Genomic DNA, 19,913 nt, shown 5'->3' on the forward strand with positions numbered 1-19,913 from the left:
CGTCGCTTTCCCGAGAAGCATTGCCAGCCTTGTAAGTAGCGACAGCGAGTCCTGACGTGGTTTCGGTGAGTTACTGCTTCGGCAGCATCCTTTTTTCTTAACCTACAGCATGTGATTTCTTACTTCAGCTGGAAAGAGATTTTCCAGAATGGAAATCTTTCTCATTCAAAGAAGTTGTGTTTTATGAGCTCCCCATCAGAGTGGGGATCTTCAGAGATGATGCGCTTGGCAGTGGAAGTCAGCAGCAGCAAGACTTTCCACTCTCTTAAAAAAAAACAAAAAAAAAGAAAAAAAAAAAAAAAAGTCCGTTTGCTTCCAAAGACCTGAGCACAGCACGTCTTCCAGAAGTTGATGGCATCGCTGGTTCTCAGTTGCAACAGCCGAGATGTCATCAACACGCGTTCCTCTGCATGCTTCGGCGCAGCCAAAAGCGTTAGCAAATCTGCCGGTCCTTTTTGGTAGCCTTACGCGTTGCAGCCCCGGGGATTGGATTCTGCCCCCAAAGTAAAACCGTATGGGGGATCTCTTCTGTCATGGATTTTTCTCTCCTAGATGTAACTTTAGGAAAAAAAAGTTAAAATTGGATCTACAAACTGCCTTGCGTTGTTTCAGCTGTAACTGCCAACTAGCTGTGGCGTACAATTGCTTAGGTGTGTTTAAGCAGTTAGGTATTTGTTCTGAACGTTGACCAGGAGAGGCAACTGAACGTTACGGGGTGTTTTCCCCCCTGCTCTTTTGACGGAGTGCTCTGAAGTACTTTCTTTCTGTCTGGCTTTCAAGGGTGTGTTTCCCTGGCAGTTCAGCAGCATCTCTCTTGGGCGGCGCGGCTGGCCAGATGTCGCTCCTAATGACGTAAGGCGCAAAAAACCCCTGGTCAAATGATGACTGCGTATCTTGGAGACAGATAATCTACTGGTATCGATTCACAGCTGTGCAAGTTAAATTAACGCCAAAGGAAAATCCAGTCCTTCTCCAGCAGAAGTATTTTTATTGGATGTTTATAAACACACGCACAGCTTTTTTAGTATGAAGCGAATTGCTGCGATTTGTCCTTTGCTTTTCCTTTTCCCCTCGAAAGCGTTACGCTTCGCTTCCAGCTTTGTCGACCGAGCCAGCAAGATGTGCAGCAGCAGCTGCGAGGGCCGTAGCTGTTGCGGCGGACCTGTAAGCGTAGATTCTGATTGCGGTACGCCCTCGTCCTGCAGCCTCGCAGGGTCGTCTCCCTGCAGCCGTGCCGTAAGGAAGGGGTGAGACGTTTTCCAACGCCGGCAAGAGCGTGTGCTTGTATGCGAAGAACATGTTCGGAATCGTACCGGTTAGTCTTAATGCTGATGGGAAGCGTTCAGGTCGCTCTAGCTTTTAAAGGATGTCTTGTATTTGGAGCTGACGTGCTTACCTCGAATCCTCCTTGAGCTCAGCTGCTCTCCTCTCCCTTGCTCTGACTGAATTCCTGTACTCGCTGCTGTGCTATTTTTTTCACATGCTGAAATATCGCTTGGGCTTTTTGTTTTTCAGGTGTCTTGTTGCAAGCGTCTCGTGGTGCTCGCTAGGTACCCCCCGGCCCAGGTTGGCCTGCCTGTCGTGAAGCGTCCCGAGGGTAAGGGGCCGGCCCCGTGCCTGGAGGCTCCCGGCTCTGTCTCCGGCGGGTGCCCCGCGGGTGCGGCAGCGAGGGCTGCGTGGTGGGGCGAGTCCCGGGCCAAGAGGGAGCGGGGAGGTTCATTGCCCCGGGGAGCCCGTCCCAGCGCGGGAACGGAGGGGGAGCACGGCAGAGCAGAGCCTGAGCGAGAGGTGCGGCACCGTCCCCCGGCAGGCTCCCCCCGCGGCGTGGGGCAGCCGCCGGCTTGCGGGACGGGGGCCGGGGGGGGCTGCAGCCGTTTGGGGGGGCTGCCCCCATTTTATTTTTCTGGCGGAGCTCCCCTTTTCGGGGGGGCGCCTACATATGTAAATGGCATTATTAAAGTAGCTGTTTTCCTTGTTCTGTGCCTTTTTGGGGGGGGTGATTAAAAAGTGTGGAGGGGCCTGGGGGGTGATGATGTCATTTGGGGCCCCCCAACGTCACGGGGGGCGGGGGCGTGATGATGAAACAGAGGAGCAGGTGAGTGGGGGATGAAGGTGTCACGGGGAGGTTTCCCCCCAGAGAAGGGGGGTCACAGTCCCAAAATGCCTGAAAACTCGTGTGTGTGTGTGTGTGTGTGTGATTAACCATGTGAAGAACTGGAAATACGGGTGCGAGGCATTGCAGTAGAAAAAAATCTCTCGCCTTTATATATATATATATATATTGAAAAATAATATTCGTTTTTATGTGTGTGTGTGTATATATATATATGTAAAAGGATTTCAAAATACAAACCTGTACCTGCTATGTTATAGAAATTATTAAAAAATCTCAATGGAGATAGATAGGGTTTTAAAATAAAAAAGAACTTGTCTCTATGTTAAGAAATAAAGGAGTTTAAAATGCAAAAAGAGATGATGTAGGTGAAGGAATTTAAACCAGAAGTCAGTCTGGATAGGTAGAAGTACCTACGCTTACCCTGTGTCACCGAGTAAGCCTAAGTAGGTATCCCGTGTAATCGAAGTAAAGGTTCTATGGAAGTGTAAACAGATAACTAAGTCTAAAGAGGTAGGATTGTAAGTAGATACCGAAGTCTAAAGAGAGAAGTCGAAGATATCAAAGTGTCAAAATATGCAAGTCCAAGAGCAAAATATCCAATATCCAAGAGCAACACAGTTTGGGGCTCCCAGGAAAGCTGAATCCGCCTGGATTTGTGCAGCTGGAAAGCAAGCACAAACACACCACACCGCACACGCACACACTCACACCCCCCCCGCCCCCCCGCATTTTAACGCAGAAAACCAAAAATGACCCATTGTTATGATGTGGAAAAGCGCCGGAGAACCCCAGAACTGAATATTTTGGAAAAGCAGAAACCCCCAAGTTTTGTATGACGTAAAAGAAAAAACAAACAACAACAACAACAACAAACAAAAAAACCCCAAACGAAAAACCGGCGCCAATTTGGGCCAAATCTGGGGTGAACCACGGACAGTTTGAGGGGCATTGCTGGGGATTATCTGGCGTGGATTCCTTCTCCGGAGCGGAATATCCGTTGCGGGTTATCCCAGGTGAGTTATCTGCTGTGGATTATGCCGGGTGGACCCCCTGGTGTAGGTCATCCCCACCCGTGTCCCCCCGTGCACCTTTGTACCCACACATAGCCGCCGTCCGTCCGTCCGTCCGTGTCCGTCTCCTCCCCCCTGTCCTCCTCTGCGTGTCTCTCCGCCCTCCCGAGTGCTCTCCACCCGAACGTCCCCCCACACAAGGTTTTTCCCCCCGTGCGGGTTTTTTTTTTTTTTTTCCCTGGGCCGTGCCCCCCGCGTCCCCTGCCCTCCAGTCTCGCGCCCCCGCTCCCCTGCTCCACCCCTCCCCTAACCCCTTTGCTTCTGGACCCCCAGCTCCGCACGGGCCACGGGCAGCCTGGGGAGCTTCACCCCGAGCCGTTCCTTTCCCCCCTGGGCAGCAGCGGTTCTGCCGCTGCTACAGGCAGGCGCTTTCTGGACGGGCGAGGGGCTGGGACGACCGGAGGCTGCTGCATGCTCCAGTCTGACCGAGACCCTGTTCCCTGGGGACCTGGCACAGAGAAAGGCGAGGGACTTTCTGCACTGCCCCTGGCCGGAGCCGAGCGGGAGGGGCTGCCCCGAGCCGGGCAGGTTGGCGCTGCCCTGGGTCGTTGCCGGCGGTGGGGGTACCCGGAGCCGCGGGGGGTCTCGGCAGGGCTTCCGGGTACGTCGGCGGCAAGGGGAACGGTGTCCCCGCAGGCTCAGAAAGCATGGATTGCTGCACGGGGCTTCCGGTCGGCCATGTTCGTTCCCCGGGGCATGCCGGGAGGTGTAGTTTATATGGACGTGGCTGCCTGGAAGCCGGACTGCTCTCGGGCACTTTCGGTGCACCGTAGTCGTTGCTACCGCTGTGGCCCCTGCGGCACGAGGTGCAGTTTTGTTGCAGGTTTTCTGTGGTTTTCTGCGGGCTTCCAGCTATGGCTACTCCCCAAGAAGCGGCGCGCCTCCGGACTCTCAGTGCTGCCGCCCGGGATCTGCGCAGGCGCAGTGCAGCCCACATGATCCATGCTGCCAGCACCGGTAACGGCAGTGTGATACTGCGGTGCCTGTGGAGTCATGCCGCTGCGATTGTTGCTGCCTGCCGGTAAGGAAACGCCGCTTCTGCCCCACGGGCGCGCTGTCGGCAGGTGCTTGGCGCCCAAAACGCAGACGGCAGCGCTGCCGCCGCCCCTGGGCAAGCGCTGTGCACTGGGTGCTCGCTGCTGCCGCCGACGCCACCTTCTTCGCTGTTACCACAGCGTGGTGGCGTGCCGGGCGCGATTGGCGGTGGTGGGTGAGGGCCAGGAGCACCAGGGAGGCGAGCGAGCTCCTTTGAGTGTGCAGGGGTGTCTCCTGCCTGCTGGCTGCCCGGGGGTGGTGGGACAGGAAGCTTCAACCTGCCCGCTGCAGCAGGCTCTTGGTCTGCTGCAGGCGAGCTGGGCCAGGGCAGCCCCAGGGAGTTACCTAAAAGCTGATAGAAGGGAAGAGAGGAAGGAGGCGGATATCCCCTAGGCGCAGAGGCGGGGCGCCTCCCCGACTCGCCAGAGCTCCCCCTGAGCCTCTCCTGGCCCTGCTCACCCCGTGCAGCTGCCCCCTGCTCCAGCACCTCCCCTGAAGCCTGTCCCATAGCACGAGATTGCCCCCAAGCCCTGTTGTGAAGACCACAAGCTGGCTCTCAAGTGGGCTGGATTCTCTCTTAATGCGGGTGCCGTTACCAGCAGTGCGGGGAAGGAGCAGCGTCTCCAGAAGCCCCTGCAGAAGGAAGGGCTTTGGCCAGGTGCGACCTATGGTAATAACGGTCGCCGCTTCTTCTTTCCCTGTCCCAGAGGCCGCGCTGAGGACGCGGTTGTCCATTCCTCCCGTGGGGATGCTGCTGACAGCACCTGCCTCAGGCTTGCGTGGGTTGTCTCTGCCTGACCTCTCTCTCCTCGTGGTGTGGGGGCGAAAAGGGACAGGAGGAGCGCTTACTGGCTGCGGACAGGAGCTGCTGCGGCTGAAGCCGGAGAAGCTGGAGAAAGGTAAAGAAGAAGAAACGGAAGGCCATCTGGCTGACCGCTGCCTCCCGCTGCAGGCAAGAGAGAGCCTGCCTCTCCGGGTGGGAAGGGATCTCTCTGTGTAGCGCACCGCAGGCCAGACCACCAGTGTGCACCACAGGGCCTGTAGGCATAACCCAAAGCGTGGTACAGCCGCGTAGTGCGCGAGCAAGCGAGGCTACGTGTCTAGGAAACCTTGTCTCGTAAGAGCTGTAAGACACCCACGTATTCTCTTAGGTGGACAGCCGAGTGACTGGAGTTACAGAAGAGGAAGGGAGGAGAGAAGGAGGAAGAAGCATCTGAACTGGCCAATTCTCCCAGCAGCACTGAGAGCGAGAGCTGTGGTGAGCCCCGGCCCCTCAGGGACCTGTCACCCCTTGTCTGTGCCCTGGTCCCTCCCTGCCCCTTCCCTGGCCCTCTCTCTTTTGCGTGCTGCTGTGATTTTTCTTTTTTTGTTCTTCCCTGTACCTGTTCTCTTTTCACTGTTCTTCTGTCCTGCTCCCTTTTCCTCTCTCCCTTCATCCATCTTGTTCTACCACCCCCTGCTTTTTTTTCTCTCTCTGCACCTTTGGCCTGCTCCTTCTCCTTCCTTTTGTTATCCTCTGTCTCTGTCCTGCAGCCCATTGTTGTTTTTCCCTTTTCCATCTTTTTGTCCTGATCTGAATCCATCTCTTTTTCTGTCCTGTTCCCTGATGTTCTTTTCCTCTTTGCACCTGTACATGCCGCTCTGTGTCCCTGCCTCCCTGTGTCTGTCCTCCCTCCCTTCTTCCCTTCCTCTCTCTATCCCCTTGTCTTGCTCACTGTTGCTAAGTGTTGCTACGAATTTTTTCTATTCTGTATCTCACTGTCCCTGTTCTCCTTCCTGTTCTTCTCTTACTGACCCTTTGTGCTGCTCCCTGTCCCTATTTTTTATTGCTTCCCCTCTCTGTTCCTGTTTGTTCTCGTGGTCCACCTCTCTGTTGTTCTTTCTGTTGCTCTCGTATGTTCTCCATCTCAGCATCCTGCTCCCTGTCCCTCTCTCTCTTGCAGTATCCCGCTTTCTGGCTCCCTGTCCCTCACCTGTTTTCTAGATCGCTCTGTCCTTCCTCCAGTCTTTCCTTGTCCCTCTGGCCTGCTACCCGTCACTGGTTCGTTCTTTCGTCGTCTCTCTGCCTTGCTGCTGTCACTCTCCTCCTCTCTCTGTCTCTAATGTTTCTTTCACCATCTCTTCCCTGCTCCCTGCTCCTTCTCTCTTTTCTCTCTGTCCTCCATCTTCCCTGTAACTCTTTGTCTGTATATCTCCATACCACTTGTTCTCCCATTGTTTCTCACTATAACCCCCCGGCCCAGCTCGCTGTCCCATTATTCCCCTCTGTTCTGCTCCCTTTTTTCTCATCCTGCAGCCCAGCGATGGTTTTTCTTTCTCCCTCTCTTTGTCCCGATCTCTCTCTTCAATCCCTCTGGCTTGTTCCCTGTCTTTTTGTCTCCCTCCCTCCCTCCCTTATTCCTCTCATTTGATTTCTCTCTTGATCTGTCTGTTTGGCTCCTTGCTCATCATTTTCTCTCTCTTTCCCTCTGTCCTGCTCCCTGACCCTGTTTTTCTTCTGCCATGTCCTTGCAGGCTCCTCATCCCCTTTTTTATTGACTTATCCATCTCCCTGTCCTTTTCCCTGTACCTTTCTTTCTCTGCTCCTCACTCCTCCCTCATTTTATTTTTCCTCTTTCTGTTCTTCTGTCCTGCTCCCTATTGCTGTATTTTCGTTTTCTGTATCTGCTGCTCCAGAAACAACTGCCAACTTGTCCTAGGGGAAGGATGAGGGTACAGGCAGCGAACCCCATAGCAGACTCACTCCTGGGACTTCTACGCATTAATGAATAAGCACTTGCTGTCTCCTTTGCACTCATGGCTGTGCTTGTACTCCTTTGTACTTGGTGAGTGGCTGTCAGAGAGTCCAAGGGAGCAGGTTACACGGTGGGTGTCAGGGGCCATGGCTGCAGCTGTGGGCTGGGGCTGGAGGAGCCCCAGGGGGGCCAGTGAGGCTGATGGTGATGGCCCCTCTGTGTAAAAGGGCTGCAGCCCCAGAGGATGGTGCTGCTGGGGCATGCCTGCTGGAGAATGCTGATGAGTTGCAAGGATGTTTCCAACCCACCGGTGCAACAGGCTGAAGTCAGTTGGAGTCAGGCCCCATCAGGGCAGGTCCCAGGGATTTTCTGAGAGCTGGTGGAGAGGATGCGGGAAGAGGGGCAGGAGATGGCTGCCCCCACCCCTCTGGGTGCCCACCCTCTGGAAAAGGCACTGGGTGCCTCCCCAACTCAGCAAAACTTCTCCAGCCCTGCTCGCCCCATGCAGCTGTCGCCAGCTCCAGCACCTCCCCTGAAGCCTGTCCTGTAGGCATGGTCTGCCCACAAACCCTGTCCTCATGGCAGCAAGCTGGCCCTTGAATATGCTTTATTCTCCTTAAATGCAGGTGCTATTAGCATCAGTTCAGGGAAAGAGCGACGTCTCCAGCAGCTCCTGCAGAAGAAGGGGTTCCTGCCTGAGGAAAGCTACAGTCATCCCTGTGGATAATGGTTGCTTGTTCTTTCCCTCTCCCAGAGGCAGCACTGAGGACTCGGTTGGCGGTTCCTCTCCAGGGATGCTGGTGATTGCATCTGGCTCAGGTTTGTGTGGGTTGCCTTTGGCTTCATTCTCCTAGCGGCATGGGCAAAAATGGACAGCTGGACGCTTCCTGGCTGTGGACAGGAGCTGCCGCAGCTGAAGCTGGAGAGGCCAGAAAAAGGTAAAGCAGCTGAAGAATAAAATAAAGAGGAGCCAGCCGGCAGCTGCCTCCAGCTGCAGACAGGAGACAGCCTGCCTCTCAGTGTGAGGAAGGATCCCTCTTAGTGTAGCCCTCAGCAGACCCAATTGCCAACGTGCACTGCAGGGTCCGTATGCGTAACTGGAAGCACAGTACAGCCAGGTAACACGTGCACGTGTGAGGCTACGTATCTGGGAAGCCTTGTATTGTAAGAGCTGTAAGACACCAGTCTGTTCTCGTAGGTGGATGACAGTCAAGCAACCGGAGCCATGGGGCCAGGGGAGAGAGAGAGAGAGAGAGACAAAGACACGTCCGAGCTGTCCAGTTTTCCAAGCGGCTTGGAGAGCGGGAGCTGCAGTGAGTCCTGGACCCTTGGGGCCGTGTCGTCCCTATTCTGCATCCTGGTCCTTCCCTGCCCCGCCTTCTCTTTCTCTCGCTGCTGTCATTTTTTTCCGCTTCCCTGCACCTCTCCCTCCCTCATTCTCCAAGTCCCCCTCTTTATCTGTTGTTCTACCCCTATGTTTTTTTCCTCTCTCTGTGCTTCTGTCCTGTTCCCTGTCCTTTTTTCATCCTCTGTCTCTGTCCTGCAGCCCATAACTATTTTTGTCTTTTTTCATCTATGTCTGTCTTCCTATCCCAACTTTGAAAATTTTTCCTCGCCTGCCCTTTAGCCCTTCACAGTTCCCACCCCTTACCTCTCTATCTTCATGTCCCTATTTTTTAATTCCTTTATCCCTGCTCTGTATTCTAAATAGACTTTTTCTTTCTTCAATTCTCTTGTTCCAGGTCCCTGTCCCTGTCTTTTAACTTCTTCCCTCTCTGTCCCACAGCTGCTTTTTGTCTTTATTGTTCTCTCTCTGTCTGGCTCCATGTCCCTATTCTTTAATTCCCCTTCAGCTTCAGTCTTTCCCCTTCAGCTCATCAAGGTTTTTTGGCATTTCTCAGTTTATCTCTGTCCACCTCACTGTCCCCTTTTTAAAATCCTCCCTCTCTGCCCTGTGGCCCATCGCTATTCTTTGTTTTTCTCCATCTCTCTCAGGCTGATTCCTTGTCGCTTCCTCCTCTCTGGCCTGTAGCCCATCGCTATTTCCGCCCCCCCCCCCCCCCGTGGTTCCATTTCCCTATTTTTCAGTCCCCTTTCTCTGTCCTGTAGGCGATTGCTGTTGGATTGGGTTTACGTGGCAAGGTTTTGTTAGCTGGGGCAGGGCAGGGGCTGCAGGGGTGGGTTCTGTGAGAAGACACCAGGAGTTGCCCCTATGTCAGGCACAGCCACTTCCAGCTCCGAGATGGATCTGCAGCCGGTCCAAGCTGAGTCCATCGGCAATGCTGGTTGTGCCTCTGGGATGGACATTTAAGAAGGGGTAAAAAATGCTGCGCAGATGCTGTGACAGGGAAAACGTGAGTGTGAAACAGCCCTGCAGACACTAAGGTCGGTGACGAAGGAGGGGAAGGAGGTGCTCCAGGCACTGGAGCAGAGATTCCCCTGCAGGCTGTGGTGAAGGCCATGGTGAGGCAGGTCGTCCTCCTGGAGCCCGTGGAGGTCCGCGGTGGAGCAGACATGCACTTGCAGCCCATGGAGGACGCCACGCCGCAACAGGTGGATGTGCCTGAAGGAAGCTGTGACCCCATGGAGAGCTTGCGCTGGAGCAGGCTCCTGGCAGCACCTGTGGCCCCATGGAGAGGAGCCCACACTGGAGCAGAAGAAGAGCATGAGGAGGAAGGAGCGGCAGAGATGATGTGTGATGAACTGAGTGCGACCCCTGCTCCCTGTCCCCCTGCATTGCTTGGGGGTGGGATGTAGGGAAGTCAGGAGTCATGGAGATGAGCCCAGGAAAAAAGAGCAAGGCGGTTTTTAGATTTGTTCTTATCTGTTGATAAGATAAGAACAAATAAGATAAGAACAAATAAAACAAAACAGAATAAGATAACAACAAATCTTGTCCTACTCTTGATTTTGATTGACAATAAATGGAATTAATTTCCCCAAGCTGAGTCTGTTTTGCCTGTTACAGTAATTGGTGAGTGACCTCTCTGTCCTGTTCTTGACCTCCAAGTTTTTTTTGTTGTATTTTGTCCCCCTGTCTTGTTGAGGAGGGGGAGCGATAGAGCGGCTTGGTGAGTACCCGGTGGCCAGCCGAGGTCAACGCACCACAGTTGCCTTCTATCAGGCTCCCTGTCCCCATCTTTTAATTCTTGCCTATGTTTCTTGTACCCCATCGCTTTTGAAACTTTCTTTCTACTTCTCCATCCTTATTTTTTAAATTCTTGCATAGGTTTCTCAAACCCAGTTGCTTTTTAAATTTTCTTGCTACCTTTCCCTCTCTCTGTCTCCCTGACCTAATTTTAATTTCTTGCCAGTGTTTCTTGTACCCCATCGCTTTTCAAATTTTCTTCCTACTTCTCCCTCTCTGCAGCTCCGTGTACCTGTTTTTTTAATTCTCGTGTATGATTCTTGTATACTGTTGCTTGTAAAATCTATTTATGTCTCCCTCTATCCATCTTCCTGTCTCTAATTGGTAATTCTTCCCTCTCTGTCCTCTACCCTGTCACTTTTTACACTTTCTACATCTCCCTCTTTCTAGCTCCCTGTCCCTATGTGTTAGTTCTTCCCTATGTTTCTTGTACCCTGTTGCTTTTAGAAAATTTTCTTTCTACGTCTACCTCTATCCCGCTGTTTCTATTTTTTTTATTTCTTGCCTATGTTTCCTTTCCCCTGTCACTTTAGAATTTTCCCTGTCCCTTGTCTTGTCTGTCTTGTTGTCCTGCTGGTCCCTTCTGCCTCTCTCTCCTGCTCCCTGTCTCTCTTATTTATTCCTCCATCTCTCTGTCCCTGTTCACCCCTGCAGTCTTTCTTCTGCTCTCCTCTCTCTACACAGTTGTCCTGCTCCCTGTCCCTCTCTTGTTCGCAGCATCCCATTTTCTGGCTCCCTGTCCCACACCGCTATGTCCCTCTGTCCTTCCTCCTGCTTTTCTCTTCTCTTTTCTCCCTCTGTCCTGCTGCATTTGGGCACTGAGCCTTGCAGCCAACTCCCTGCCAAGATTTCTTATGTGCATTAATGAATAAACTTTTCCTGCCTCGTCTGTGCCCCTGGATGTGTTTGCAGCCCCTGGGTGCAGAGCATGTGGCTGTGGAGAGGTGCAGGGGAGGGGGTGATATGCTGTGGGGCTTTGGCAATGGCCCCTATTCCTGATGGGCCCTCGCTGGGGCAGCCCCAGGTGTGGCCAGTGAGGCTGAGGATGGGGCTGGCCCTGCTGTGTGAAGGGGCTTTAGCTGTAAAGGAGGCTGCCTGGGCATGCCTGCTTGAGAAAGCTGATGAAGGGGAATGGGCTGAGGAGGGAGTCCTGCAGGCAGGTGCCTCCAGCAAGGAATGGCCAGTCTGTGTGGTGAGGAAGGATCCCTCCGAGCTGTCCCTGACAGGGCAGACACCAGCACACAGTGCTAGGAGCTCAGTGCCTCTGTTGGCTATGTGGGTGAGCCACCAGGTATTGAGGAAGCCTTGCGGATGAGGAGCATAGAGGTGTCCGCTGCATGCTGCTGAATGGGCGAGGGTCCCGGCATGCAGCACTGCAGAGGAGGAAGGGGCAGAGGCAGAGAGAGAAGCGTCGAGGCGATGAAGGTCTCCTGCTGGCACCAGGAGCTGTGGTGAGTCACGCGTCCTCTCCTCTGCATCCTGGCCCATCTCTGCCACCCTTCTCCAGATGTCTGCCTGCCTCCCTTTCTCGGTCTCCCTCTCTGCCCACCTACCTGTATGGCTCCCCAAAACTTGTTATTCTTCTGCCAACTCTGGAGAATACCCCGTTGCATTTTAAATTTTTTCTATGTGTGTCTCTAGCCAGCTCCCTCTCCCTATTATTTAGTTTTTCTGCACTGCCTTGTAGCCTATTACTTTTAAACTTTCATTTCTATATCTCCTCCCTATCCAGCTCCCTGACCCTATCTTTTTTAATATCTCCCTCTGCTCTGTACCCCATTGCTTTTCAAACTTACTTTCTATGCCTCCCTCTATTTGGCTCCATTTTGCTATTTTTAATTTCTTCTCACTCTTTCCTTCACCCTGTTTGTTTTAAAATGCCTTTATATATATGTATGTCTCTCACCAGCTCCCTGGCCTTATTTTTTAATTCTCGCCTGTGCGAATTGTATCCCATTGCTTTTTGAATTTTCTTTCTATTTGTCCCTCTATCTTCCACCCTGTCCCTGTTTTAAAATTCTTTCCTGTGTTTCCTGTACCCCGCCACTTTCTCTTTCTGTGTATCCCCTTATTTGTCTCCTTGTCGTTATTTCTTAATGTTTTCCTATTTGTCCTGTACCCCGTTGCTTTTTAAGTTTTATTTCTGTGTCTCCCACTATGCGGCTCACTGTCCCTATTTTTTTAATCCCTCCCTTTGGTTGGGGAAGGGTCTGTCCAGGCATGCCTGCCTGAGGGAGCTGATGAAGGGGAGCTGTCCAAGGAGGGAATCCAAGGGAGTCCTGCAGGCGGTTGCCTCCAGCAATGAATGGCCAGTGCCTGCAGCGAGGAAGCATCCCTCCGAGCCGTCCCTGACAGAGCGCACTACCAGCACGCAGTGCTGGGAGCTCAGTGCCTCCATCGGCTGCACGGGAGAGCCGCCGGGAAGCTTGGTGGTGGAGGAGTGTTGAGGCACCTGCTGCCGAGGCAGACAGAAAAGCGTCAGGGCAGTGAAGGTCTCTTGCCGGTGCCAGGAGCTGCGTTGAGTCGCGTGTTCTCTCGTGTGCATCCTGGTCCATCTCTGCTGCCCTTCCCCAGATCTCTGCCTGCCTGCCTCCCTGCCTGTCCCTGCTTCTGTCTCCCTCTCTGCTGGCCCACCTACCTGAGTGGCTCCCCGAAGCTTGTTACTCTGCTATGAACTCTGCCCTGTACCACTTCACCTATTAATTTTTTTCTGTTTCCCTCTTTCTGGCTCCCTCTCCCTATTTTTTAATGCTTTCCTGTATTTTTTGTACCCCATTGCATTTTAATTTCTCTCTCTACATTTCCCTCTCTCCAGTGCCTTGTCCCTATTTTTTAATTCCTCCCTCTGTCCTGCACCCCATAGCTTTTAACATTTTCTTTCTATGGTTCCTTCTATCCATCTTCCTGTCCCTGCTTTTCTAATATTCCCATTTCTTGTACCTGATCACTGTTTAAATTTTCTTTCTACGTTGTCCTCTATCCATCTCCCTGTCCCTATGTTATAATTCTTGTCTATGTTTCTTGTACTTAGTTGCTTTTTAAAACTCCTTCTAGGTCTCTCTCTATCAGGCTTCCTTTCTTGATTTTTAAAATTCTTCCCTCTATTTCTTGTACCCCATTGCTATTTGATGTCTCTTTCAAGAATTCCTTTTATCTGGCTCCCTTTCCCTGAATTTTAATTCCTCCCTTTCATCTGCATACCTCCTCGCTTTTAAAATTTCCTTTCAATATTTCCTTCTATTGTCATCCCTGTTCCTATTTTTTAATTCTTTCCTATATTTCTTGTAGCCTGTTGCTTTTTAAAATTTCTTTCTATGTCTCCCGCTATCTGATTCCTTGTCCCTATTTTTTAATTCCTCCCTCTCTGTCCTGTACCCAGTTGCTGTAAAAAATTTCTTTCTATGTCTCCATTTATGTAGTTTCCTGTTCTTCTTTTTATTTTTTTTTCTGTCAGTACTCTGTCAATTTAAAATTTTGTTTTATGGCTACTTTTAGCCAGTTTACTGTCTTTATTTTCTAATTCTCTCCTGTCTGTCCTGTACCCTGTTGCTGCTTCAATTTTCTTTCTATGTCTGCTTTTATCAAGCTCCCTATCCATAGTTTTTAATTCTTTCCTGTGTTGTGTACCCTGTTGACTTTAAAATTTACTTTTATGTGTCTCTAGTTTTTTCCCCATTCTTGTTTTTTGATTTATTCCTGTCTTTCCTTAAAGCCATCACATTTTACATTTTCCTTCTACGTCAAAGTTTATCTACTTTGCTGTCCCTATTTTTTGTTTTCCTGTCTATCCTGTACCCTGTAGCTTTTAAAATTTTCTGTCTCCTTTAACCAATTCACTGTCTTTTTATTTGTTTCTCATCTGTCTTGCACCTAATTGCTTTTGAAATTTTCTTCCTATGTCTCTCTGTATTTTTCTCCCTATTCTTATTTTGTAACTTTTCCCTTGTCTTTCCTTAATGCCTCCGCTTGTATAATCTTCTTCCTATGTCTCTCTCTATCACCCTACCCTTATTTTAATTTTTCTTCACATCTTAATGCCTTTGCTTTTAAAATTTTCTTTCTATGTCAAGTTTTAACCAGCTTTCTTTACCCATTTTTAATTTTTTTCCTCCTTGTCTTTTACCCAGTTGCTTTTAAAATTTTCTTTCTGTGTCTACTTTAACGATTTTACTGTCTTTATTTTTAATTTTTCCCCTGCCTGTCCTGAACCCCGTTGTTTTTTTAATTTTCATTCTATGTCTATTTTATAAAGATCCCTATCTGTATTTTTTAATTTATTCCTGTGTTGTGTACCCTGTCACTTTTAAAGTTACATTTCCATGCGTACTTTAACTTAAAAAAAAAATCAAATTTTCTTTCTCCATCTCTTTTAATTTGCTGTCCCTATTTTTGAATTTTTCCCTTCATTTCCCTAATCCTCATTGCTTTAAAAATGTTCTTTCTATGCCTACTTTTTTCCCTTCGATGTCTTTACTTTTAATTATTTCTTCTCTTTCTTCAGTGCCCTCACTTTTAAAATTTTATTTCTACATCTCTGTTTTAGTTTGCCATCACTGTTTATTAACTTTTCCTTATTTCTTTAATCACCATTGCTTCTAAATTTTTCTGTCTGCTTTTATTCCAATTGTTGTCTTTAATTCTTTCTTGTCTTTCCTTAGTGCCCTCGCTTTTTAAAATTTTGTTTCTGCATCTCTGTTTTAGTGCACTGTCCCTAATGCTCATTGCTTTTTAAGTTTTCTTTCTATGCCTACTTTTATTCTGTTCACTGTCTTTATTTTTAATGATTTCTTGTCTTTCCTTAGCACTGTTGCTTTTAAAAATTTCTGTCTATGTCTGCATTTTAGTTCAATGTTGCTGCTTTGTACTGCTTTCCTCCCTTAATCCTTTGGCTTTTAAAATTTCTACTTGCATCTTGTTTGCTGTCATTAATTTTTAATTATTCTTTCTTGTTTTTCCTTAGTGCCATCACTTTTTAAATCTTCTTTTCCATCTCCATTTTAGTTCACCAATGCGATTTTAAAATTTTTTCCTTATTTCCTTAATCACCATTGCTTTTAAAAGTTTGTCTGTTTTTATACCATTTCCTGTCTTTATTTTGATGTATTTATCCTTAATTATTTTTTGTCTTTCCTTAGTGCCCTACCTTTTAAAATTTTCTTTCCACAGCTCTCTTTTAGTTTGCTTTCTTTTTCTTTTAGTTTTCTTTCTATGCCTACTTTTATCCTGTTCACGGTCTTTATTTTTTAACGATTTCTTGTCTTTCCTTAGTGCCTTTGCTTTTTAAAATTTCTATTTATGTCTGTGTTGTAGTTAGCTGTCACTATTTTTAGTGCTTTCCTTTCTTAATCTTAATATTTGGTTCTTCCTTTTTTCCTTTCTTAATCTTGATCATTGGTTTTTAAAATTTTCTACTTTTATCTCCTTTGCTGTCATGAGATGTTAATTATTTTTTCTTGTTTTTCGTTACTGCCATTGCTTTTACAATTTTTTAATTCTACATCTCTCTTTCAGTTCACAGTTTCGATTAATTTTTTTCCTTATTTTCCTTAGAGTTTGCCATCGCTGTTTTTTCATTTGCTCAATATGTCTTTAATCTCCATTGCTTTTAAATTTTCTGTCTCCTTTTATCCCCTTTGCTGTCTTTATTGTGCTGTAGTTAATTATTTCTTGTCTTTCCTTAGGGCCCTCCCGTTTTAAATTTTCTTGCTCCGCCTTTAGTTTGCTGTCCCTAGTTTTTAGTTCCCTCCCCTTCTTTTCCCTAATGCTCATGGCTTTGCAAATTTTCTTTCTATGCCCGCTTTTCTCCTGTTCACCGTCTGTAGTTTTGAATGATTTCTTGTATTTCCTTAGTGCATTTTTTATTTTATTTCTGCATTGTAGTTCACTGCTGCTGTTTTTTAGTTCTTTCCTTTCTCCGTCCTTTGGCTTTTAAAATGTTCTACTTTTATCCCATTTGCTGTTGTTAGTTTTTAATTGTCCTTTCTTGTCTTTCCTTAGTGCTATTGCTTTTTAGATTTTCTTTCATCATCTCCCTTTTAATTCAGTGATGCTATTTTTGAATGTTATCCTTATTTCCTTAATCACAGTTTCTTTTAAAGTTTTCTGTCTCCTTTTATTCCATTAGCTGTCATTATTTCCCTGTATTTATGTTGTAATTATTTCTTGTCTTTCCATAGTGCCCTCACTTTTTAAATTTTCCTTCTCCATCTCTTTAAGTTCGCTGCCACTATTTTTTAATTTTTCCATTTATTTCTCTAATTCCTGTTACTTTTTAAAATTTTCTTTTATCCTGTTCCCAGTCTTTATTATGCTGTTCTTTTAATTACTTCTTGCCTTTCTTTAGTTCCTTTGCTTTTTATATGTTCTATTTTAATCTGTTCCAGCCTGCTGTCTCTATGTTTTAATTTTTCCCTTATCGCCCCCTTTTAAAATGTTCTTCCTATGCTTACTTTTATTACTTTTGATGCCTTTATTTTTTAATTATTTCTTCTCTTTCCTTGGTGCTGTTGCCTTTAACATTTTGTATCTATGTATGCCTTTTATTTTGCTGTTTCAATTTTTTAGTTTTTTTCTCTCTTAATCCTTTGGCTTTTAATATTTTCTACTTTTATCTCATTCGCTCTCTTTATTTTTAAAGTGTTTTTTCTTTTTTTTCTTTAGTGCCATCTCTTTTTTTAAATTTTCTTTTTATGTCTGTCTCTCTTTTAGTTCGATGCTGCTATTTTGTAATGTTTTCCTCATTTCCTTAATCACCTTTCTTGTTAATATTTTTTGGTCTACTTTTACCCCATTCACGGTCTTTATTTGTCTACCTGTATTTTTTAATTATTTCTTGTCTTTCCTTAGTGCTGTCGCTTTTTAAATTTTCTTTCCGCGTCTCCATCTTACTTTTCTGTCCCTATTTTTTAGTTTTTCCCTTGATTTCCTGAATCCTTCTCACTTTTTAAAAGTTCTTTCTATGCCTACTTTTTTCCCCTTCACTGTCTTTTAAAAATGATTTCTTTTCTTGCTTCTTTGCCATAATTTTTTAGATTTTGTTTCTTTCCACTTCCTTGTTGTAGTTTAATGTCGCTATTATTTTTTCTTTATTTCCTTAATTCTATTTGCTTCTAATATTTGCTGTCTACTTTTATTCTGTTGGCTGTCTTTATTTTTAAATTATTTTTTGTCTTTCCCTAGTGCCTTTGCTTTTAATTTTCTTTCTACATCTCTGGTTTAGTTCACTGTCCCTATTTTTAAATTTTTCCATTTTATTTCCCTAGTCCCCCTTGCTTTTCAGATTTTTCTACTTCTATCTCATTCACTGTCTTTATGTTGCTGTCTTTTCTTTTAATAATTTCTTGCCTTTTGTTAGTGCCCTTGCTTTTTAGAGTTTCTTTCTGCATTTATTTTAGTTCACTGTCCCTATTTCATACTTTTATCCTTTATTTCCCTAATTCCCCTCTGCTTATTAAATCTTCTTTCTATGCCTACTGTTATTACCTTTGAATTTTTTTAATAATTTCTTCTTAGTGCTGTTACTTTAAAAATTTTATTTTTACATCTCTGTTTTAGTTTGCTGTCCTTATGTCATAATTTTTCCTTTATTTCCCTAATCCCTGTCGCTTTTAAAATTGTCTACTTTTATTCCCTTTGCAGTCTTTATTTTGCTGTCTTTTCTTTTAATAATTTCTTGTCTTTCCTTAGTGCCCTCGCTTTTTCAATATTCTTTCTCCATCTCTGAGTTTGCTGTCCCTATTTTTCAATTTTTCCCTCTATTCCCCTAATTCCCCTCTGCTTATTAAATGTTCTTTCTATGTCCACTTTTATTCCCTTTGCTGTTTTTTAAAAAAATATTTTTTCTTTCATTAGTGCCGTTGCTTTTTGAATTTTCTTTCCACATCTGTTTTAGTTCACTGTCCCTGTCTTTTAATTTTTCCCTTTATTTCCCTAATACCCATCACTTTTAAAATGTTCTTTCCCTGTCTACTTTTTTCCCTTCGATATCTTTATTTTTAGTTATTTCCTTAGTGCCTTTGATTTTCAATTTTCTTCCTATGTCCCCGTTTCAGTTCACTGCCCCTACTTTTAATTTTTTTCCTCTATTTCCCTAAACTCTGTTGCTTTAAAAATTTTCTGTCTACCTTTATTCCGTTCACTGTCATTATTTTTTAATTATTTCTTGTCTTTCCTTAATGCGGTCGCTTTTTACAATTTCTGTCTCTCTGCATTTGTTTAGTTCGCTGTTGCTATTTTTTTAATTCTTTCCTGTCTTAGTACCTTGGCTTTAAAATTTTTGTTTCTATGTCTACTTTTATCTAGTTTGCTGTCTCTGTGTTTAATTTTTTTTCTGTTTGTCCTCTACCCAGTTGCTTTTGAAATTTTCTTTCTATATCTACTTTGATCAAGCTCCCTATCCTTGCTTTTTAATAGTTTTCGGTCTGTTGTGTACCCCGTTGCTTTTAAAATTTACTTTGTATGTGTCTCTCTCTTTGTCCCCCTTTCTTTATTTTGTAGTTTTTTCTTGTCTTTCCTAAGAGATGTGGCTTTTATTTTTCCTATTTCTAATTTTATCCCATCCAATGTGCTTATTTGTTAATGCTTTCCTGTCTGTCCTACAGCCTGTGCTTCACTTCATCTATTTTCTTCGTACGTCTGTATTTAGATTGCCATCTCTATTTTTTTCATTTTCCTGTCTCTTTATCCCTTGGCTTTTAAAATTTTGTTTCTATATGTAATCTGGTTTGCTGTCCCTGTTTTTAGTTCTTTGCTGACTGTCCTGTACCTCTTTGCATTTTCAGGTTTCCTTCTAGGTCTACTTTTATCAAGGTCCCTATCCCTGTTTTTTAATTCTTTCCTGTCCCATCCTTTTTGAATTTTTCTCTTTCTCATCTTTTACTCAGTTTTCTCTCCCTATTTTTAATTTTTTCTGTTTTTCCTTACCCTGTCGCTTTTAAAATTTTCTTTTTATGTCTCCATTTATCTAGTTCCCTTTCCCTTATTCTTAATACTTTCCTGTCACGTACCATGTGGCTTTTAACGTTTTATTTCTATGTCTCCATTTATCTAGTTCCCTGTCCCATTTTTCTTTCCTGTGTTTCCTGTAGTCCATTGTTTTTTATTTTCCCTTTCAAATCTCCCTCTACATAGCTCCCTTTAACAATTTTTTACATTTCCTGCCTCTCTGTCCTGTTCCCTTTCTATTTCTCGCTCTGTCTTACATTCTCTAATTTTTAGTTCTTGCCTATGTTTGTTGCTTTTTAATTTCTATTTCTATGACTGCCTCTATCCAACTTCCTGTCACTTCTTTTTACTTCTTTCTGCTTTTTCCCCCTTTTGTAGTTTCGTCTCTGTCTCCCTCTATCCGCCCCCCCCCCCCCCCCCCCCCAGCTGCCTGTGTGTCTCTTACTCTCTCTGTCCCTCTCTGCTGTTCCTGTTGTTCTGCTCGGTCCCTTCTGTCTCTCTCCCCTGCCCCCTATTGCTCCATCTCCCTGTTCCTGTGGTTCTCTACTTCATCTCCCCATCCTCCTCCTCGCTGCACTCCATTTCCCTTTCTCTCAACACCCTTGTGCGGTTCCCCGTCCCTCTCTTGTTCCCAGCATCCTGTTTTCTGGCTCCCTGTCCTACACCTCTTCTCTACCTCCCTCTGTCCTTCCTTCTGCTTTCCTCTTCCCTCTTTTCCCTCTGTCCCACTGCCTTTGGGCACCAAGCCTTGTAGCCAGCTCATTGCTGGGATTTCTGATGGGCATGAAGGAACAAACATTTGCTGCCTCCTTTGTGACCCCAGATGTGTTTCCAGCCACCGGCCTCTGGGTGAGTGGCTGTGGTTG

General features: G+C 46.3%; 1 protein-coding gene across 2 annotated transcripts; it reads left to right on the top strand.

Moving 5' to 3' along the window:
- Window positions 1-3,422: 3,422 nt before the first annotated feature.
- On the top strand, window positions 3,423-8,181 carry LOC309590993 (uncharacterized protein). Of its 2 annotated transcripts, XR_014228242.1 has the most exons (5): window positions 3,423-4,207; window positions 4,929-5,120; window positions 5,373-5,479; window positions 7,711-8,074; window positions 8,155-8,181. XR_014228242.1 is itself a non-coding variant. In XM_082312611.1 (4 exons), exons 1-4 carry the CDS (start codon window positions 4,180-4,182, stop codon window positions 7,720-7,722), a joined length of 339 nt encoding a protein of 112 aa, XP_082168737.1. In that variant the 5' UTR covers window positions 3,423-4,179; the 3' UTR covers window positions 7,723-8,136. The 2 variants fall into 2 exon arrangements, 1 of the variants encoding a protein (XP_082168737.1); XM_082312611.1 differs by lacking the exon at window positions 8,155-8,181 and having other exon boundaries at window positions 7,711-8,136.
- Window positions 8,182-19,913: the final 11,732 nt, after the last annotated feature.

The sequence above is a fragment of the Platalea leucorodia genome (assembly GCF_965183815.1).
Source record: "Platalea leucorodia genome assembly, chromosome: 5".
NCBI classification, from domain to species: Eukaryota; Metazoa; Chordata; class Aves; order Pelecaniformes; family Threskiornithidae; genus Platalea; species Platalea leucorodia.

Bases quoted from the DNA above. Each gene is read 5' to 3' on its own strand.
- LOC309590993 (XM_082312611.1), top strand. From the start codon at position 4,180: ATGCCGCTGCGATTGTTGCTGCCTGCCG. The intron at 4,208-4,928 runs GTAAGGAAACGC...TCCCTGTCCCAG, and splicing joins GCGATTGTTGCTGCCTGCCG to AGGCCGCGCTGAGGACGCGG. The intron at 5,121-5,372 runs GTAAAGAAGAAG...GTATTCTCTTAG, and splicing joins GCCGGAGAAGCTGGAGAAAG to GTGGACAGCCGAGTGACTGG.